The sequence below is a fragment of the Carassius gibelio genome, chromosome A5 (genome assembly GCF_023724105.1).
Source record: "Carassius gibelio isolate Cgi1373 ecotype wild population from Czech Republic chromosome A5, carGib1.2-hapl.c, whole genome shotgun sequence".
Taxonomy (NCBI): Eukaryota; Metazoa; Chordata; class Actinopteri; order Cypriniformes; family Cyprinidae; genus Carassius; species Carassius gibelio.
In genome coordinates this window covers 18,298,588-18,315,386 of record NC_068375.1, presented here as the reverse complement: position 1 = coordinate 18,315,386, position 16,799 = coordinate 18,298,588, and the positions used below count along the sequence as shown (strand labels likewise).

Genomic DNA, 16,799 nt, shown 5'->3' with positions numbered 1-16,799 from the left:
TAACACTGTCATGTAAAAGTGCATGATGCACACATAAATGTGTTTGTTGTCAGTCTCTCCAATTATGTCCCAGTTGAGGAGGATTTAGGATTTCTGTAAAAACAAGTTTTTTTCTGGGAAATTGTCAGTGATGCAGACACATCAGGAGACTTTTCTTCCCTGCAGGGTTCTGTCACCATCCTGGCAGGACAGCATGTGGCAGAGATAGTCCTCACCTGGCCCCCCGACTCTGTGCCTGAGTTGGAGGAGATGTTCATCCTCCGTCTTATCTCTGTGAAGGGTGGTGCAGAGCTGGATACAAACCACAGCAGTATCCGTCCTGGCCAATGACGAACCCCATGTGGTGTTTGTCCTTTGCTCTCAAAACCAGTCAGTGGTTGTTAGTTTGGCAGACCGAAGTAGACACCTCATTATCAGTGTTAACACACACACACACACACACACACCCCCGACAGAGATATATAAAGAATACACAATCACAATTGTGCCGGCTTTAACTTAAGCGATGAGCTGACGGATGTGACTCAGTTTCCCTCCCAGAATTCAACAGGAATCAAAGCTAGGCTGTTGTTTCTCTTTCTGAAGTGGCAGCTAATGCTGATGTGAAATTGAATTCAACACCTTTCTGATATCACCACCAGAGAGCGCTCAATTAATAGATTAGCACTGGTTTGCCAGAATTGCCAATAAAAAGTTAGCAATTTTGTATAAGTTGTAGTTACGTCAGTATTTATATATTTAATTATTAAAAATAAAATAGCTTTATATATTAATTCCTATATACTCATTTCTATATTTAATTTAAAAAACGCTTGTAGAGTTGATTGAGAATATACAGTATGTTTTGCTTATGTTAAAGTATTTTAGTTAGTACTTATTTTTGTTAGTTTATTTATGCATTTTATTAAAGCATGCCTAAGTGTCGAATGAGTACTATAGAAGCACTCCAAAAATCAAAAGACAATATAAAACATGTTACACTTTTGTTACAGTTTTAAACCTGTTAAATTAATAATAAATCAATAAATAAATTATACTCTACTTGTTCCCCCTTTCTTCACGTTATAGTGACCACAATTTGTGGATTTAATTATGAAAATGCAAAAAAAAAAAAAAAAAAAAAAAAATGATTTAATGCATCATTATAACAGACATAATCTATAATTATACTATGATTAATTAAATTAAATGATCAAATAATTATTATTAATTATCAAATAATTAAATTATTTCTTTTTGTACTGTACAGTAGGTTGGATTTGCTTCTGTGGCACTGCGTGTCTCAGATATAGAGTGGCCAGTGTGAGGCGCTGGTGACACGAACAGGTTTATATGGAAACACAACTGTCCGACGGAGCTCGGGCTTTCCTCCTGGCTAAACTCCACCAGGCTGCCAGCCAGGAGACAGCTCCCCAAGATCAGGTTAGAGAGAAATGGCTCGATACGTATGAGAAAAAATCCATAAATGATTAACTGACACAATATTAGCCTAATTCTGCCTTTTCTCTTTATCTAAAGGCACGGTAATGCTTGCCCACAGTCAGAGGAGTGAGGTGATCTCCCTCAATGATGTTAATAACATGTCAGTTGTCACAGCACACACTATTTACCTGACCTGTGTAGAGTCCGAATCACCCAGTGAAGCCCGTCTCAGGTAACACTGTCCTTTTCAAAAACAAAATACCTTTCTTGTGAATATCTGTGATAACTATGTGGTTTGGTGTATGTGTTATACTCCATACTCCGTGTTCAAGACTGGTTACACGGTAGCTGAGGTGGAGCCATTAGGATTATATCAGTGTTGTCCTTATTCTTGGCAGCTGGTCATTGAGGTGGACGTGCAGACTATCACCCTCTACGTCCAGCGCCTCTATGGCTTCCACTGCAACTGTTCCAGCATCTCCTACAAGACGTGGCCTGGCACTGCACAACCTGACAAAGACTGTAGCAGACAAGAAGCTTCTGTTTGAAACCCGCCAAAAATCTGCTTATATTCGCCGTCTATACTTGATGATTCCATAACTGAACCAGATGAGGATTTTTATGTGAATTCTAAATAACAGCGTGCGTATTCTCAGTGCCACAACGATCAGCCTCGCATTGTGTCTCAAAATAGTGTCACTACAGTTACTATCCGTTCTAATGACGTGTTTGCAAGATTTTTGAGTATAGGGCCAGCAATAATACACACTTCTGAAGACAGTCAGGAGGGAGCGCCCCAACAGAAATCAGAGCCTATGCAGGACTCAAATCCCCAGCGGTGGACGAAGCCCAGTTTCATCAGGAGCATAGTGGCACATGGGCCTTGGAAGGGGAGGACTTTGCCTTAGAGACCTATCTTGTCACATTGTTTGAGGGACAGGACGAGGTGGAGGTCGGTGTCCTCATACTGAATGATCAGGAGCCAGAGGGGTAGGAGGTGTTCTTTATACCTCAGTGAAGCAGAAGGTGGAGCACAGATTGTTCTTCTAAAAGTTGAAAACAGTTGTGCTGCTTGTGATACATTCAGGGTTCTTTGATGAATAGAAAGATCAAAAGAATAGCATTTATTTGAAACATAAATCTTTTGTCACATTGTAAATGTTTTTGTTTCTTTTGATTCATTTTATGCATCCATGTATCCTTGTTAATTTCTTGAACGAAATTCAAAAATTTTGACTGATAGTGTATATTTGAGCCCAGCTACTGCGGTTTCTCTTGGACAAGGATTGATCTTCAGAATGGTATAGTCAGCTTAGTTTGAGCACTCAGTTGGGTCAGATTCTGGATGAGGACTCAGAGACAGCAACACTCTTTCTACAGAGACAGGAAAACAGGTAATGCATGTTAAAGATGATGTTGTGCATTCACTACTGCAAATCACAGTTGATCAGTTTTAGATCTGCATGTCAAAAAAAAAAAAAAAGTTTTCCCCATGTTTCTAGAGCGTTTGAAGATTTTGCACTACAGTTTTCTCAGTTCTCAGTAATGGAGTAAATCTGACCAGAGAGCTGCAGCAGACCTCGGATACATCCATCTGCAGGAAAGGAGAAGTACTCTGTGCCCTCAGTTTGGAGGTCCGGCCAGACGTGGTATATTTAAATCATATTTTATTTTTTAAAGATAATTGTAGAAGTCTCTCATGAAATTTTTCAGAAGTTTTTGCTTTCTTTTCTTGGCTTTTTTTATTTGTAGTTTTTTTGTTTTCTTTCTTTTTTCAGAAGGTTTTGCTTTGCCCTGTTGTTTGTTTGTTGTTTTTCCCTTTGCTGTTGGTTTTTGTTTTTGTTTTTGTTTTGCGTTTTGATAATGCTTGTTTTTTAATGTACTGCTTAAGAGGAATATAATTTACAGCTTCTCTGATCATCTTACTTGTTGTTATTATATTATTATTATTATCATTATTATTATTATTAATAATTCATATATACTTTTTTTTTTTTTTTTTTTTTTTTTTACTGTAGGACCCAGAGTATGATGATAGCTTCCTGGTGGAAGTCTATAAAATGGTCGAGGGTGCCACCATAAACCAGACTGCCTGTTTTGCCAATGTCACCAGGCTAGAGAGTGATGACCCACGGGGGCTGGTGTACTTCGCGCAGGGCTCCAGACTACCCATAGTAACCCTCAAAGCCACAAGCATCAGTCTTCAGGTCTACAGGGATTCTAGTACAGCATCAGCTATCTCTGTGAAGTACTGCATGCAGGTGAAATTCTTTTAAAAAAGGAAGCATGTCCCAAGATAACAAGAAATATTCAGTAATATTCAATTTTATACAACATTTAGAAGCAAGGAGGCATAGAGAATACATACACAGTACAAACTCTGCAAACTCGGAACATGTTAATAATCAAAGAGCAGCAACATGTCCATCTACCACTTCCCAGCCTACACCCCTCTCTGACCCTATTACATAATGTGACCACATTAGAGATTAGAGGACTGAGATGATGTCAGATTCATGAGCTAAGATGATGAATGTAGAGAAGATAAGAGCTGTGAACAATTAGGCCACTGAGTTCCCAGCAGATACTTCAAAGGCAATAGTGCATAGTGGATCTGGAAAAGTAGAATTTGACATGTTAAAAATGGTTTAATGTCCAAAATACATCAGTCTGTGGGAATTGTTTTGCCCTTTTTGTCCCTCTGGCACACCCTTTCCTTTCCTTAATTTTACAGTTTTCCTTGCCTACTGTTTTACTTTAAGGCAAAAGGAAATACTTTTCATTCCTGGTATGTTATTTACACACTTCAAAGGAAAACCTGAACATATATAATTTCTCTGTAAATTTAAAATAATTGCAAAATTTTAACTGTCCACCTCCAGCAACCTCTTGCTATACAGTATGTTTAGTTACTTTAAACATTCTCAGAAAACAGATTTTTGGTGTAAATATCATAGTATTAACTGTGTTTTGTGTCGTCTGCTCTCACAGGAGCTTCAGAAAGCAGAGTTTTTTGGACCCACTCTGATCTGGCCTGCCGTGGCAGTTCAGGACTTTGTCATGGCAGAGGGCACGCTGACTTTTGAGACTGGAGAGAAAAGTGCTGGTCTGGACGTGGCCCTCACACCGAACATCGGTTCCTCCAACCCAACACCCAAACGGTTCTGCGTGGCTCTCTCTGATGCCACTGAAGGTGCACGGGTTCACCCAGAATTCGGTGTGGCTAACATCACCCTGGTTTCGGACTCAGGCAGTGTGGGTCCTACAGGACAAGTTACATAAATAAAATTTTTACATAAAAAAAATAAAAATAAATATCAAAATCCTTTTGAGGATGCTCTCAGAAGGAAAGTTGATTAAATAATTGCTTCACTCTATTTTAGGATTGAGCACTTTGAGCTAATAAAAATAATTAAAATCCTAAGCCAATTTAAGAAACAACAACAACAAAAAAATAGTAATAAAACATTCCTATTTAGGTAGCAAGGTAAGAATGTCAAGGTTGTGGACCAAGAAGGTATAAAATAACATTTTATTGCACTAACACTCCTTCAGTTCCAAACATTTTTAATTTGTAGACTAACATGTATACTAAAAATTTGGGGGTCAGTAAATTTGTTTTATTTTATTTATTTTATTTTTTTAAATAAATTCATACTTTTATTCCTGTAGGGTGCATAAAATAGTTTCAAGTGACAGTGAAAACATTATATAATGTTGTAAAAGATTTCGGTTTGAAATAAATGTTATTCTATTCATCTAACATTCTATTCATAAAATAATCCGGACAAAATTAGCAGTTTCCACAAAAGAAAGGGGCATAACTGTTTTCAACATTGCTAATAATGTGAAATGCTTCTGGAGCACTAAATCAGCATATTAGAATGATTTCTGAAGGGTCATGTGACACTGGAGACTGGAGTAATGGCTGTTTTAAATAATAATTTTTACTGGATTTATTTTTTATCAAATAAATGCACCCTTCGTGAGCCACTAGAGACTTCTCTCAAAAACAACAACAACAAAAAAAAAGACCCAAGCATTTTTTGAACATTCGCGTATGTTTATTAATGAATGATAAACATGTTTATCAGGTTATAGAAAGGTGAGAATTTATTTAAAGTTAGTCGGATCTTGAGCATTTTTTGAATACAATTTTTCAGGAAATCCAGCTGTTCTGCATTCTGTCTAAAAACAATGAGGGGCCACATAATGGCCCCCAGAGTTCAATTAAAACAGCTTTCCTTACAATGCTTTTTTGTTCCTCAAGTTCCTAGAAATCTTTTATCTAGGGAGTACAATGCTTGTATGTGCAGCCACAAGGCTCCAATGTGTGAAAAAATCTCTAGTCCTGGCAACAAAGCTTTGTCTTTTCAGTCAATCTGTACCATTTTATTACTGGGAACAGTAAAACCCAGATGACTTCACGCTATCAGTACAACAGTCTAAGGAAATCAGCGTTTCTGAGAATTAACACGGGTGTGTTTTAATTTCTCTTTTCTTAATAAATAAATGAAAGTAGAATGTCACAGAGTTGCCAAGTAGTGGTTGACTACTACTGCTAATACATTTTTTGTTGGCAACAAATATTGACAAGAAGATCCCCCAAAGGTGCAGTCACATTAGATAATTTTGTCAAAATGTTTGCTGGCAAAAATTGGCAAAATTTCTATTATCAGTAGTGTAGAATAGAATGAAGCACTGGTCACAAGGAAATTCCTTTTCAAACCGAGCAGCTTTCTGTTCATTGTAGCAAATTCACATAACCATCTTGAACATGAATGAAATCTTCCAAGATGTCTTCAAAATTTCACAAAGCATTGGTAAATGTGATTGCACCTTAATGACCACCCTATAGCACCCACAAGACTAAAGCATTAAGGCAGTGCCACACACATTTTCTAAATGTGATTCTAAAATTGATGTACAGTAGCAGTATTGTAATGGAGTTTTCAGACTTTTTTAAAATTACCCTAAACTCACTTCACAGATTCTGAAAGAACACAAAAGTGTTTCACTGTATCCCTCAATACATCAGTGCTCAACACAAATTGTTGTGTTTGTTGTACACAGTTTCACAAATGTGTATCTTTTGTCCACTGAACTCAAGCCAGTGTCCAGCAGATGACACTGTTGAGTTGGAAATTGTAAGTTGTCTCCCAGTGTGTAATTGGGATCATGTATGGGTTCACAAATCATGCATGTGGCTTCCTTTGGTTAGGGCATTTATAGTGATTCTAGTATTTTATTTGCATTTGGAATTGGTAAACTGACTACAACTTATAGTGCTATTATATAGCTGAATTCACTCCGTGTATGTGTGTGTTTGCACAGGTTTTCTCAGTCAGTCTTCATGGCAGAGCCTCTAAACCTCTTGCTGACGATCAAGAGGTTGTTTCCCACATACATAACTCCTGATTGACGTGGGAAATCTCTCCAATCTCTGTGGCTCCTCTGAAATCAGGCTGCTGAGAGGTAATTACAAAACACAAACATATGCATATAGTTATTAAGGTGTTGCATGGCACGACTTTAGTTGCTTACAAAGTTAGGCGCTCCTTTAGTGTTTCCAAACATACCACAAAAATACATTCTACTACTCTCCATTCATACTTGAAAACACATTTGGGATTACATGCCTAAAAAAATAAACAAATAAATACTCATCCAAATGAAATTAACAGACCATCTGGCGGTAAAGCTCTGACCTTGTCCATGTATTTCACACTAATTTCTTGGACAGTGTGTACAGTGCATCTGAAGGGTCAGGGCTCGTGACCTGTAATGGCAAAGTCTCACACATTCTTTTGGACATGCCTGTGTGCAGTTGAGCGGGAAAGTTCAGTACGTTCTACAGGGTGTGTTCATGGCCAGGAAGCTATTCTAGAGGACATTTCACAGCTTTTAGCCTTGAATATTAACTGTACCATTTGTCCCTGAATTTTCTACAGGTTCGGGGTGATGTAAAACAGATGCGTTTTAGAATTATGCTTAAGATAACAGATATCGAAAATATTATTATCATTTTTTCTCTTAATTTTGGGAACTTTTCTCAAATCAATTTTTTTTTATGCTATTGTGATTTCTTGTAATGCAAATGACACCCTAAAGCGACTAAATGACTCCTTCAGCAAACTCATCTAAGTGAAAGCTTAATAGCTGGAATTCAGAGGAACGCGAGCTCATTTGGAATGGAATTGGTGTGTTGCATAAGATTTAATTTAGATGAACAGACTGTCAAGTCCAATTTAACAGCTTACTGGTTTTCTACACTTGGTGAAATTTGTCGCACTGAACTTAATCTTAAAATGTCCTGAAAGATTGTTGAATTCCTCCAAACAACATCTCATGTCTTAGCCTGAACCAACAGCACACTGAAACTTCATGTTCAGTAAAACATTTCCCATATTTTTTTTTTTTATGTGACAATATGTGACCTGTCATGATCATTCTGGTATGATTTCTCCTGTCTAACTGGCTGTCTGACAGTCAGCTCTGCTGTGTGGTGGACAACAGCCAGAATTTATTGGAGTGTGCTTGTACGGATCTCTCCGTCTACAAAGCATATGCAAAGACAGGTAGTTTGGCTTCATTCATTGAGGCCTTCTATGCTGCTGGCTTCATTTGTATCTCAGATAACTCATTACTGGCTATATGATTGTAGGGTTACAAATCCCACCAAGAAATCTTACATTACTTGTGTCATCGGGAATATGTACAGCATGTATCTGTCTTTCACCCCCGGGGTTTGCCTTGGCCATTGTGTCTCATGTGCTGTGCTCTAGATTCCTATTGTTCGCTGCCAAATCCTCACACACATTATGGTGTCCTGCTTAGGGACTCAGGTAAGACCTAACTTAAACAGGAATGTAGTCCACCAGTTAAATTGCGATGGCAAACAGCATGCCCATTCTAGTAAACACAAAACCTGCATGTACAGTACAGGCCAAAAGTTTGGACACACCTTCTCATTTAGAGATTTTTCTTTATTTTCATGACTATGAAAATTGTAGATTCACACTGAAGGCATCAAAACTATGAATTAACAAATGTAGAATTATATATGGCATTATATACATAACAAAAAAGTGTGAAGCTGAAAATATATCATATTCTAGGTTCTTCAAAGTAGCCACCTTTAGCTTTGATTGCTGCTTTGCACACTCTTGGCGTTCTCTTGATGAGCTTGAAGAGGTAGTCACCTGAAATGGTCTTCCAACAGTCATGAAGGAGTTCCCCGAGAGATGCTTAGCACTTGTTGGCCCTTTTGCCTTCTGTCTGCGGTCCAGCTTACCCCTAAACCATCTGGATTGGGTTCAGGTCTGGTGACTGTGGAGGCCAGGTCATCTGGAGCAGCACCCCACTCTCCTTCTTGGTCAAATAGCCCTTGATGCCTTCAGTGTGACTCTACAATTTTCATAGTCATGAAAATAAAGAAAATTCATTAAATAAGAAGGTGTGTCCAAAATTTGGTCTGTACTGTAAATTCATTCTGGTTTAAGATTCTCTAATTGTCCACTGCAACTTCCTATAATGTATAAATAAACTTTTCTGGTGTATGTTACATAAGTATCATGCAGTAATAATGTGATGGTGAGGCTGAAATCTACTTATAATTTGTGCTTGGGAATCAGTATCAGGATTCTAGGACGCTGCTCCAAAGAAATGTGATACAGTTATGACGTCAACATGACGCTTTTCCTGCATAATGTGGCATAGTTTACCGTAAGGTTGTTTGATTCATCTTTGAGCAATTGTTATGTACAGTGTTATGTTGCTGAGTCCCAGGACTTGTGGTAAACTTAGTAAAAGCTGAAAGTGGATGTTTTGTACGTGCTTTGAATGACATGTCAAGGTGGTGGTGAAAAAGTATTATGCATTACATTGCTTTCTTCTGCCTGTACAACAGTGACATTGTACTGTGACCTGAATAGACAAAGTCGGTATCAGAAACGACTGCATGAGTCATGTCTATAGAAAACACTGTTTTAAAGTAGATAACTCTTGGTTTGGGTTAGTTGTGCATGAATGGACAGGTGTTGAAGGTGTCTTATTGCATGTATACCTTTTGAACCAAGCACATCGGGAAACTCAAGAACTTTAAGAACTGATAACATTTTCGAAGAAATATTTCATTGCAGCTTGGGCTAACACTTCCAAATGGGCTTGTGTGTCAAGCCCTGACAACTGAACTATCCCTACGCACCCATCCCTCTACAAAGAAGAGGGGGGTCATTTAGTCAGAGGTCTGATACCTGTGGACTGGAGTGGGAATTTTCCACTGGTCCTGGTCACTTATAGCAAAAGAAGAAAACAAACATGGCTCTACTTAACAGGGTCACTCACATTCTGTCATCTGTTAATTGTTTCACTTTTCTTTACCTCAACGGTATTGAATGGAAAATTCCAATCTGGCCATCCCAAGAAGTCATGCGTCATACAGGTTCGGTACCGACAACAGCTTGGCTCATGTTTTGTCAAAGGATGTTAAAAGGTTATAAGATAAATATCCTCTAGACATGTGCGTCACTGAGATGTCTCTGAAAGAGTGTATCATCTGGATGTTAATGTGTGCTTTTAAAGTGTTATTTTTGTATAAACATCTGATAAACATCTTTAAAAGAGTATTTGCACACAATCTAAATCAGAAATGCAACAGAACATCTTCCATATGTCAGTCTAACATCTGATAGGCTTTTGCAGCATGTTGCAAATACTTTAAACAAACACTTCCAGATTAAATATGGAGTACCCAACACAAAAATCTGAGTTTGGTCACTCAATCTCATTTCATAACTGTATGACTTTCTGTCTTATGAAATAATAGTATCGGTTTTGTATATTCATTGCAAATTATATTGTCACAATAACAATAGCTACCGTAACAACATAACATAATATACATTTCAGTCTACACTCGTTCTGTAGTTTTAACCTTTTTAAATCATTGATTGACATTTGACTTCAGAATTCACTTACACACAATGTATTGTGATGCCCTCTTAAAGGGGTCATATGATGTTGCTAAAAAGAACATTATTTTGTGTATTTGGTGTAATGAAATGTGTTTATGCGGTTTAAGGTTTAAAAATTATATATATTTTCCACATACTGTACATTATTGATTTTCCTCTATGCCCTGCCTTTCTGAAACGCATCGTTTTATACAAAGCTCATCAGTCTGAAAGGCAAGGTGTGCTCTGATTGGCCAGCTAACCAATGCATAACGAAAATGTTTATGCCTCTTAACATACTGTGATGCGTATCCCAGTCAGAACATAAGACGCCACAAGACAAAAACATATAAAACCCATTACATACGAGCCATTTGTTGCATCCAGTGGGGACATAATTACGTATTATAATGACTTACTGTGAATAGTATTATAATGAATACTGTGTTTTTTATACGTTGTGTTGCATTGTGCCACATAAACATAAAACCATGTTTGCATTTGTGATCGGAGAAACGACAAACAACAAGCGCTACTCTACACCAGTGGTCCTCAATTCCAGTCCTCGCAGCATTTTGCATGTCTCTCTTTGTTAACAAACCTAATTCCGATATTCAGTGTCCGATAATCTGTGTATGAACCGTGGTCCCTACACAAATCTGTTGAAGTTTACCTCAAGTCGGAACACTCATTCACAGATTGGCGCTGCACAATGTCTCCACAAATGGATAATGTGACATCATATACCTCTGTAAATAAATACAATTAAAATTCATGTCTCGCACACTTCAATGCACTTTGAATGGAACTTATACATTTGCTTCAAACTGGAATCATGGCGGAATACCCTGAGATGTCCACTTCGTAGGCCACTTACGGTCGAATAGAACAAACATCTAAAGCCATAAAAGAAACATACAAAATGTGCAGAGCAGGGGTGCGAGGAATGAAACTGAGAACTGCTGCTCTACACCGCTCAAAACTTGTGTTTGAATCATCAGTGGCAAATCCTTGACATATGTAAACGTACTTACAGACTGTGAGTCAGAACAGCCAGCATTATAGTCTTCTCTCCCGTGATCAGGAAACAATCCTCCATAAAATGTGCTGCACACTAAATATTTGGGTTCTAAACTGTTCTGGAATAGTGTTGTAAATACAACTTAACCACTGATTCCTAGTTGTGTCCTCTGTTGGAAGGCCAAACAAAGTCGTTTCGCTTTCACAATGAAGCAGCTTCTCCACGATATGGCGGCAGCAGCAGCAACAGCAAGAATCAAAGGTTACGCCTTCTTTCTTCGCGTGAACATTTGGGTGGCATTATGCAAATCTTCCCACATCATGACATATTCAAGTGGGGGTGTGTTTAACTTTTATAAAGAATATCTCTTTGGATTTGAGACTTTAGAATTTGCAGCTTTAAAGATCTTATGCACCAAGAGCTTGTAACACTCCAAAGATAAAGGAAAACTGGAAATTGCATGAATTAACCCCTTTCGAACATTTGAATTTATGCGTTTAGCAGATGCTTTTGTCCAAAGCGACTTACAGTGCATTCAAACTAAAAAATTTTACCTAACATGTTTTCCTTGGGAATCGAACCCACAACCTTTTTGCGCTGCTAACGCAATGCTCTACCACTAAGCCACAGGAACATATTTAACACCTTCAGCCAAAGTTTTCAAAGTACTCAAATTGACTACCTGCATGACAGCTTGTATGTGAGACAGGTCGACAACTCAAGACTGTAGTTAGTGGAAATTTACCCAGACTAGCCAAAATGTGAGTGCAGATAGGGCTGTTCTTATGAGCAGCAATAACACACATTTAGCAAGGTTAATCATCTAGCTAGCCGCAGCAATAAAAGCCTTTTGGGAAGGTGGCCTTTAGATTCACATGCATGCGGCTCATGTGTGAAATGTGCACAAACACATATGGAGACGCTGACACACATGGCCACCCGTGCAGTGGAAGTATTGTCACAAACAGACACTAGAGAAGATTTAATGAATATAGTTTTCCATATGAAAGTAAATCAATTGATTGTCCCAGAATGAAGTGATAGAGGCCAGGATATCCCAAAATCAGTTATGCTCATTTCAGCTCAGCTCTGAGAATTGAGATCCACCAGTATCTTATTTATCTAAAGGTTGGCTTATTAGGTTTACTTAACTTACCCTGTGTCATGTGGAGCATGCAATCTCTTTCTGCAGCTATTCTTTGCCAGCTCAGTGTGTCATTTGTCATTCTGGTTTTGCAGTAGGTGAAACAATTAAGTCTCAAATATATATAACCAGTCTTAGTTTTGTGTTCCACCCTCCCTCCTTTGCAAGTATAATTAAACAATTTTCTGATCGTACACCCATGATAATGTATACTGTAGCTCAAAAAAAGTATCCCCGTGATAAGCTGAATGTTTATTTCCACAAAAGGACCGTACATTTTTCCTTTTGACATTTGTTATGATTACATTTGTTTGGAAATGGAGGTGGAAAAAGCTGTGTGTGTCATGATTTGCGTATGTTTATGAGGCTGCACTAGCAATAATTGTTGGAGTTGCACAGATGTCTGAGCTAACAATGAGCTAATGCTATGAAATTCCTAGGAAGACTTTTCAGAGTAATATGATTTGTTAAGTGAATCCAATCCAGGTGGACAAATGACTCATGATGTTTTGTTCTTGAGTATTACTATTTTATTGTCCCTGACATAGTGTTTTATTGACGTAGTGATAGCTGACATACAGTTTTATCCACAGTATCCACTTTCTAAATTGAAAAAAAGGAAATGGGGAAAATATTGTGTGTATTCTTTAGTTGCCTCAACATGTATTTAAATTATTTTTTAAGTATTTTTAAAATTAGGTTTAAAGCTATCTAAACAAACAGGACTTCAAGATATATTCAAGCATGTATCGTATTCCAAAAGTTCGATTTTTTTAAATATTTTTGAAAGAAATAACGGTTTCCTATTTTAAAATATTTTAAAATGCAGTTTATTCATGTGATGGCAAAGCTGAATTTCCAGCAGCCATTACTTCAGTGTCACATGATCCTTTACAAATCATTCAGTAATGCTGAACTGTTGCTCAAGAAACTTAAATTAAATGTTGAAAACAGTTGTGTTGCTTAATATTTTTGTAGAAACTGTTATACTTCTCTTTATTCAGATTATTTGATGAAAAAAAAAAAAATAGAAATCTTATGTAGCATTATAAATGTCCTATCTGTGTTAGACATTAATAGAGCTATTAATAGAGACTGGATGCAAATAATTAAAATAATAAGCTCCTCAATGAATACAGTGAGTTTTGTTAATGTAACTGATGAATGTTTTAAGACATCAAGAGTTTACTTTCAGCTGGTCGTGGGAGCTGCATTTGAGACTGAATGTCCATTCGGTGTAAATCAATATGCGGGAAAGTGACGCTCATGTTCTGACTGACGTCAAAATGTCTGGGAGAGCACAGCAATGCCTGTGAGAAAGTCGAGCAAAAGGAAGCAAATCTCTGGGCTTCTCAAAACTCCCCTCTGCCCTCTTCCTGCAGTGTTTTAGGTGTGTGTGTGTGTGTGTGTGTGTGTGTGTTTGTTACTTCTTACAAACACTGAAATACACACAAATTTCTAAATGCACACATGTATACTTGCACTGCTTAGTGAATCTAAAAAGTCTGATGGCCCCACGAGGCAATCAGATGACAAAAGAAGGCAAAAGAGGGTTTCCGAGAGGCCAGAGTTCTCCCCCTCAAATTAAATTGGCCCCATGTCTGTTAATTTGCTTGAATGACAAGAAGGGACATGCTTGTTCAGACCAACAGTGCATCTCTTTCACAAAGTCTGCTTCAAACTGGATTGAGGTCTAGACGCAAACTCCTGGAGAACAAGGCATATTGGATGCATGCTGTGCTGCGTTTCATTTGCTAAGGGTCAAGGCCTCTTTCCAGAGAGACACATGACTGCTGGGTAATTACTTCTAAACTTTGATGCATATTAACACATCCTATGCCAATCACAATATTCGGCCAATCACAGTGCATTGGGTCAGTTGGCCAATCAGAGCAGACTGCGCTTGTCAGAAGGAGGGACTTTGTAGAAAACAAAGCGTTTGAGAGAGGCGGGGCATAGAGGACCTACAATAATGTACAGTAATTGAAAAATAATGTGTTTTTTGAACATTAAAGCATGTCAACATATTCTATGTATTTTAAACCAAATACACAAAAGAATGATCTTTAAAAAAGCATCATATGACCCCTTTAAAACAGGTAAAAAATCACATTAAAGGGCCCAATGTCACAGAGACTTGGGGAAACAAGAACACCCTGGCAGCCTCATAGCAACATGCATAAAACCTCTCACAAAATCTGAGCAACTCCAGCAGCAGCCACAACACCCTAGCATTGTGCTGGTCAGTGTTGTTTGGGAGAACCAATGTTTTGTCGTTTCAGCTCCCTTGTTTTGTTGTTCAAAGGTTGAAAAAAGAGAAATCCCTGGTTGTACGAAACAAACCAAATTTGTAGTTTACCGAAGTTTATCAAGATGTATTCAAAATAAACTACACTACTGTTCAAAAGTTTGGGGGTCTAATTTATAGTATAATGTTACAGAATATTTATATTTCAATGTAATGCTGTTCTTTTGAGCTTTCTATTTCATTCCATTCAAAATCCTGGAAAGTATGTATTGTGGTTTCCATAAAAAAAAAAAATAAGCAGCTAAATTGTTTTCAATGTTGATATCAAGTTCCTTGAGCACCAGATCAGGATATTTTTAATGATTACTGTAGGATCGTGTAAATTCAGCATTGCCATCACAAGAGTAATAAAGTTATATTACAATTTAAGAGTACATAAGAGACAAGCTTTGTATTGAATTTCCCCTTTTCAGCTTCTTCTCTACAGCCCTTTGCAGTTAATTCAGTGCAAACCAGTGCCCTATATTGGACTTTGTTGATGATTTCTTTTCGTTTCATTGGTGATGTATTCACACAGAACCTTAAAATTAATTTTACCTAAAACTTTAAAACCATTATACTGCTGTTTCCTTCAGGACCTTCAAACCTAGTTATTTCAGCATATTGATTGTGCATATTTGAGTTATAATTTAGTTTATTGGTGATCTTAACACTACCACAGTTTTGTCTGCTTTCCATGTTGTTTTTCCTGAGAGCATTTGTTTGAGAGCAAATAGTGCATGTTTTGATTAGTATGTGTGCTTAGACTATGTCCTCCTGGAAACTTTGGCCAATGGCCCTCTTTTTTTTCCCAGCAGTGGGATAAGCTACCCAGTGATGACCCCAAATGACCAGGCCTTGAACACCTTATTTCCTACCAAAAAAAGCACGGTAAACAGAGGCAGAGAGTTGGCCTGACCTTTAACACAGTTCTCAACAGCATTCATACAGACAGCAGACCAATGTAGCCTTTTTGGCACACCACTAACAGAAATGTATAACAACTTCTGTTTAAAAAAAATGAAAAATAAAGGTTTTCCTTATTTATTTATGTTTATTTTTTTGAGAGGAACCACAGTACATATCAATCATTCACATTATATAGTCTACCATAGTCTGATACTATTTCTGTACTATTTACTTGCTGTTACTGTACTACGTTTTATAGAAATTAACAGTATTGCAGAATATTAAAAGTGAGCACAATAAAATATTGCTGTTTGCAGTTGTGGCTGCTTTTTGCTATGCAGAATCCTCCAGTTTTGTACTTTCTGTGGCTAATTTGCTTTTTTTGCACTTCATCATTAGTGTTTAGGTCCTGCCTGTCAAACTAGCTCTTAATGCAGTTCAGATTTGGCAGGCGACCAGGACCGTCCTATCAGCGCAGGTCAGTCAGCTCAGTTCCTGGATAACCTCTGGACTCTAGGAGCCTGCCTGCTCTATTTTCGGATACCTGGGAAGCACAGTTCATTTGGCCTGAACTTTGGAGTGTGAGACAGGGCAACGCTGGACATGATGAGCTGCCTTTTTGTTTGTTTGTTGACTTTGGAAAGAATGAGGGCTAGTCACTCGTGCCCGTGTGAAAATGCATCATATTGCTTTCTAGCATGCGGAGCTATTCATTTAGAAGCTCAGTTTGAGAATGACTTTTTCAGCCTTGAGGGATCAACATGTATGATGTGCTGCATCCAAACTGGAAGTTGACCGGTCTAGATTAGCATTTCCACACAGCAAAAAGTTGTGTACACAATACAAGGACAGAACCCAGAGCACTGAAAGCAACAGCCAAAGGCCATTGTGCATGTTCCAGAATAGATAGAGGGACCAGGCTTCTGTCATATTTCCAAGAAACTTCAGGATGTACCATCAGATAAGTGAGGAAGGAAACCATCAACAGCCATTTCATTAAACTTCAGGCCTATTTTAGGTTCTTTTGTTCGTGCTCTTTGACTGCGTGACTGTGTGCAGTAT

The 16,799-nt window shown here is 37.9% G+C and overlaps 1 protein-coding gene across 1 annotated transcript; it reads left to right on the top strand.

Moving 5' to 3' along the window:
• Positions 1-1,203: 1,203 nt before the first annotated feature.
• LOC127999160 (adhesion G-protein coupled receptor V1) lies at positions 1,204-15,961 on the top strand. The gene is made up of 7 exons (XM_052592162.1): positions 1,204-1,422; positions 1,519-1,654; positions 1,821-3,071; positions 3,441-3,683; positions 4,414-4,677; positions 6,757-6,897; positions 15,644-15,961. The coding sequence occupies exons 4-6, from the start codon at positions 3,483-3,485 to the stop codon at positions 6,838-6,840; spliced, it is 549 nt and encodes a 182-aa protein (XP_052448122.1). The 5' UTR covers positions 1,204-1,422; positions 1,519-1,654; positions 1,821-3,071; positions 3,441-3,482; the 3' UTR covers positions 6,841-6,897; positions 15,644-15,961.
• The last annotated feature ends 838 nt before the right edge of the window (positions 15,962-16,799 follow it).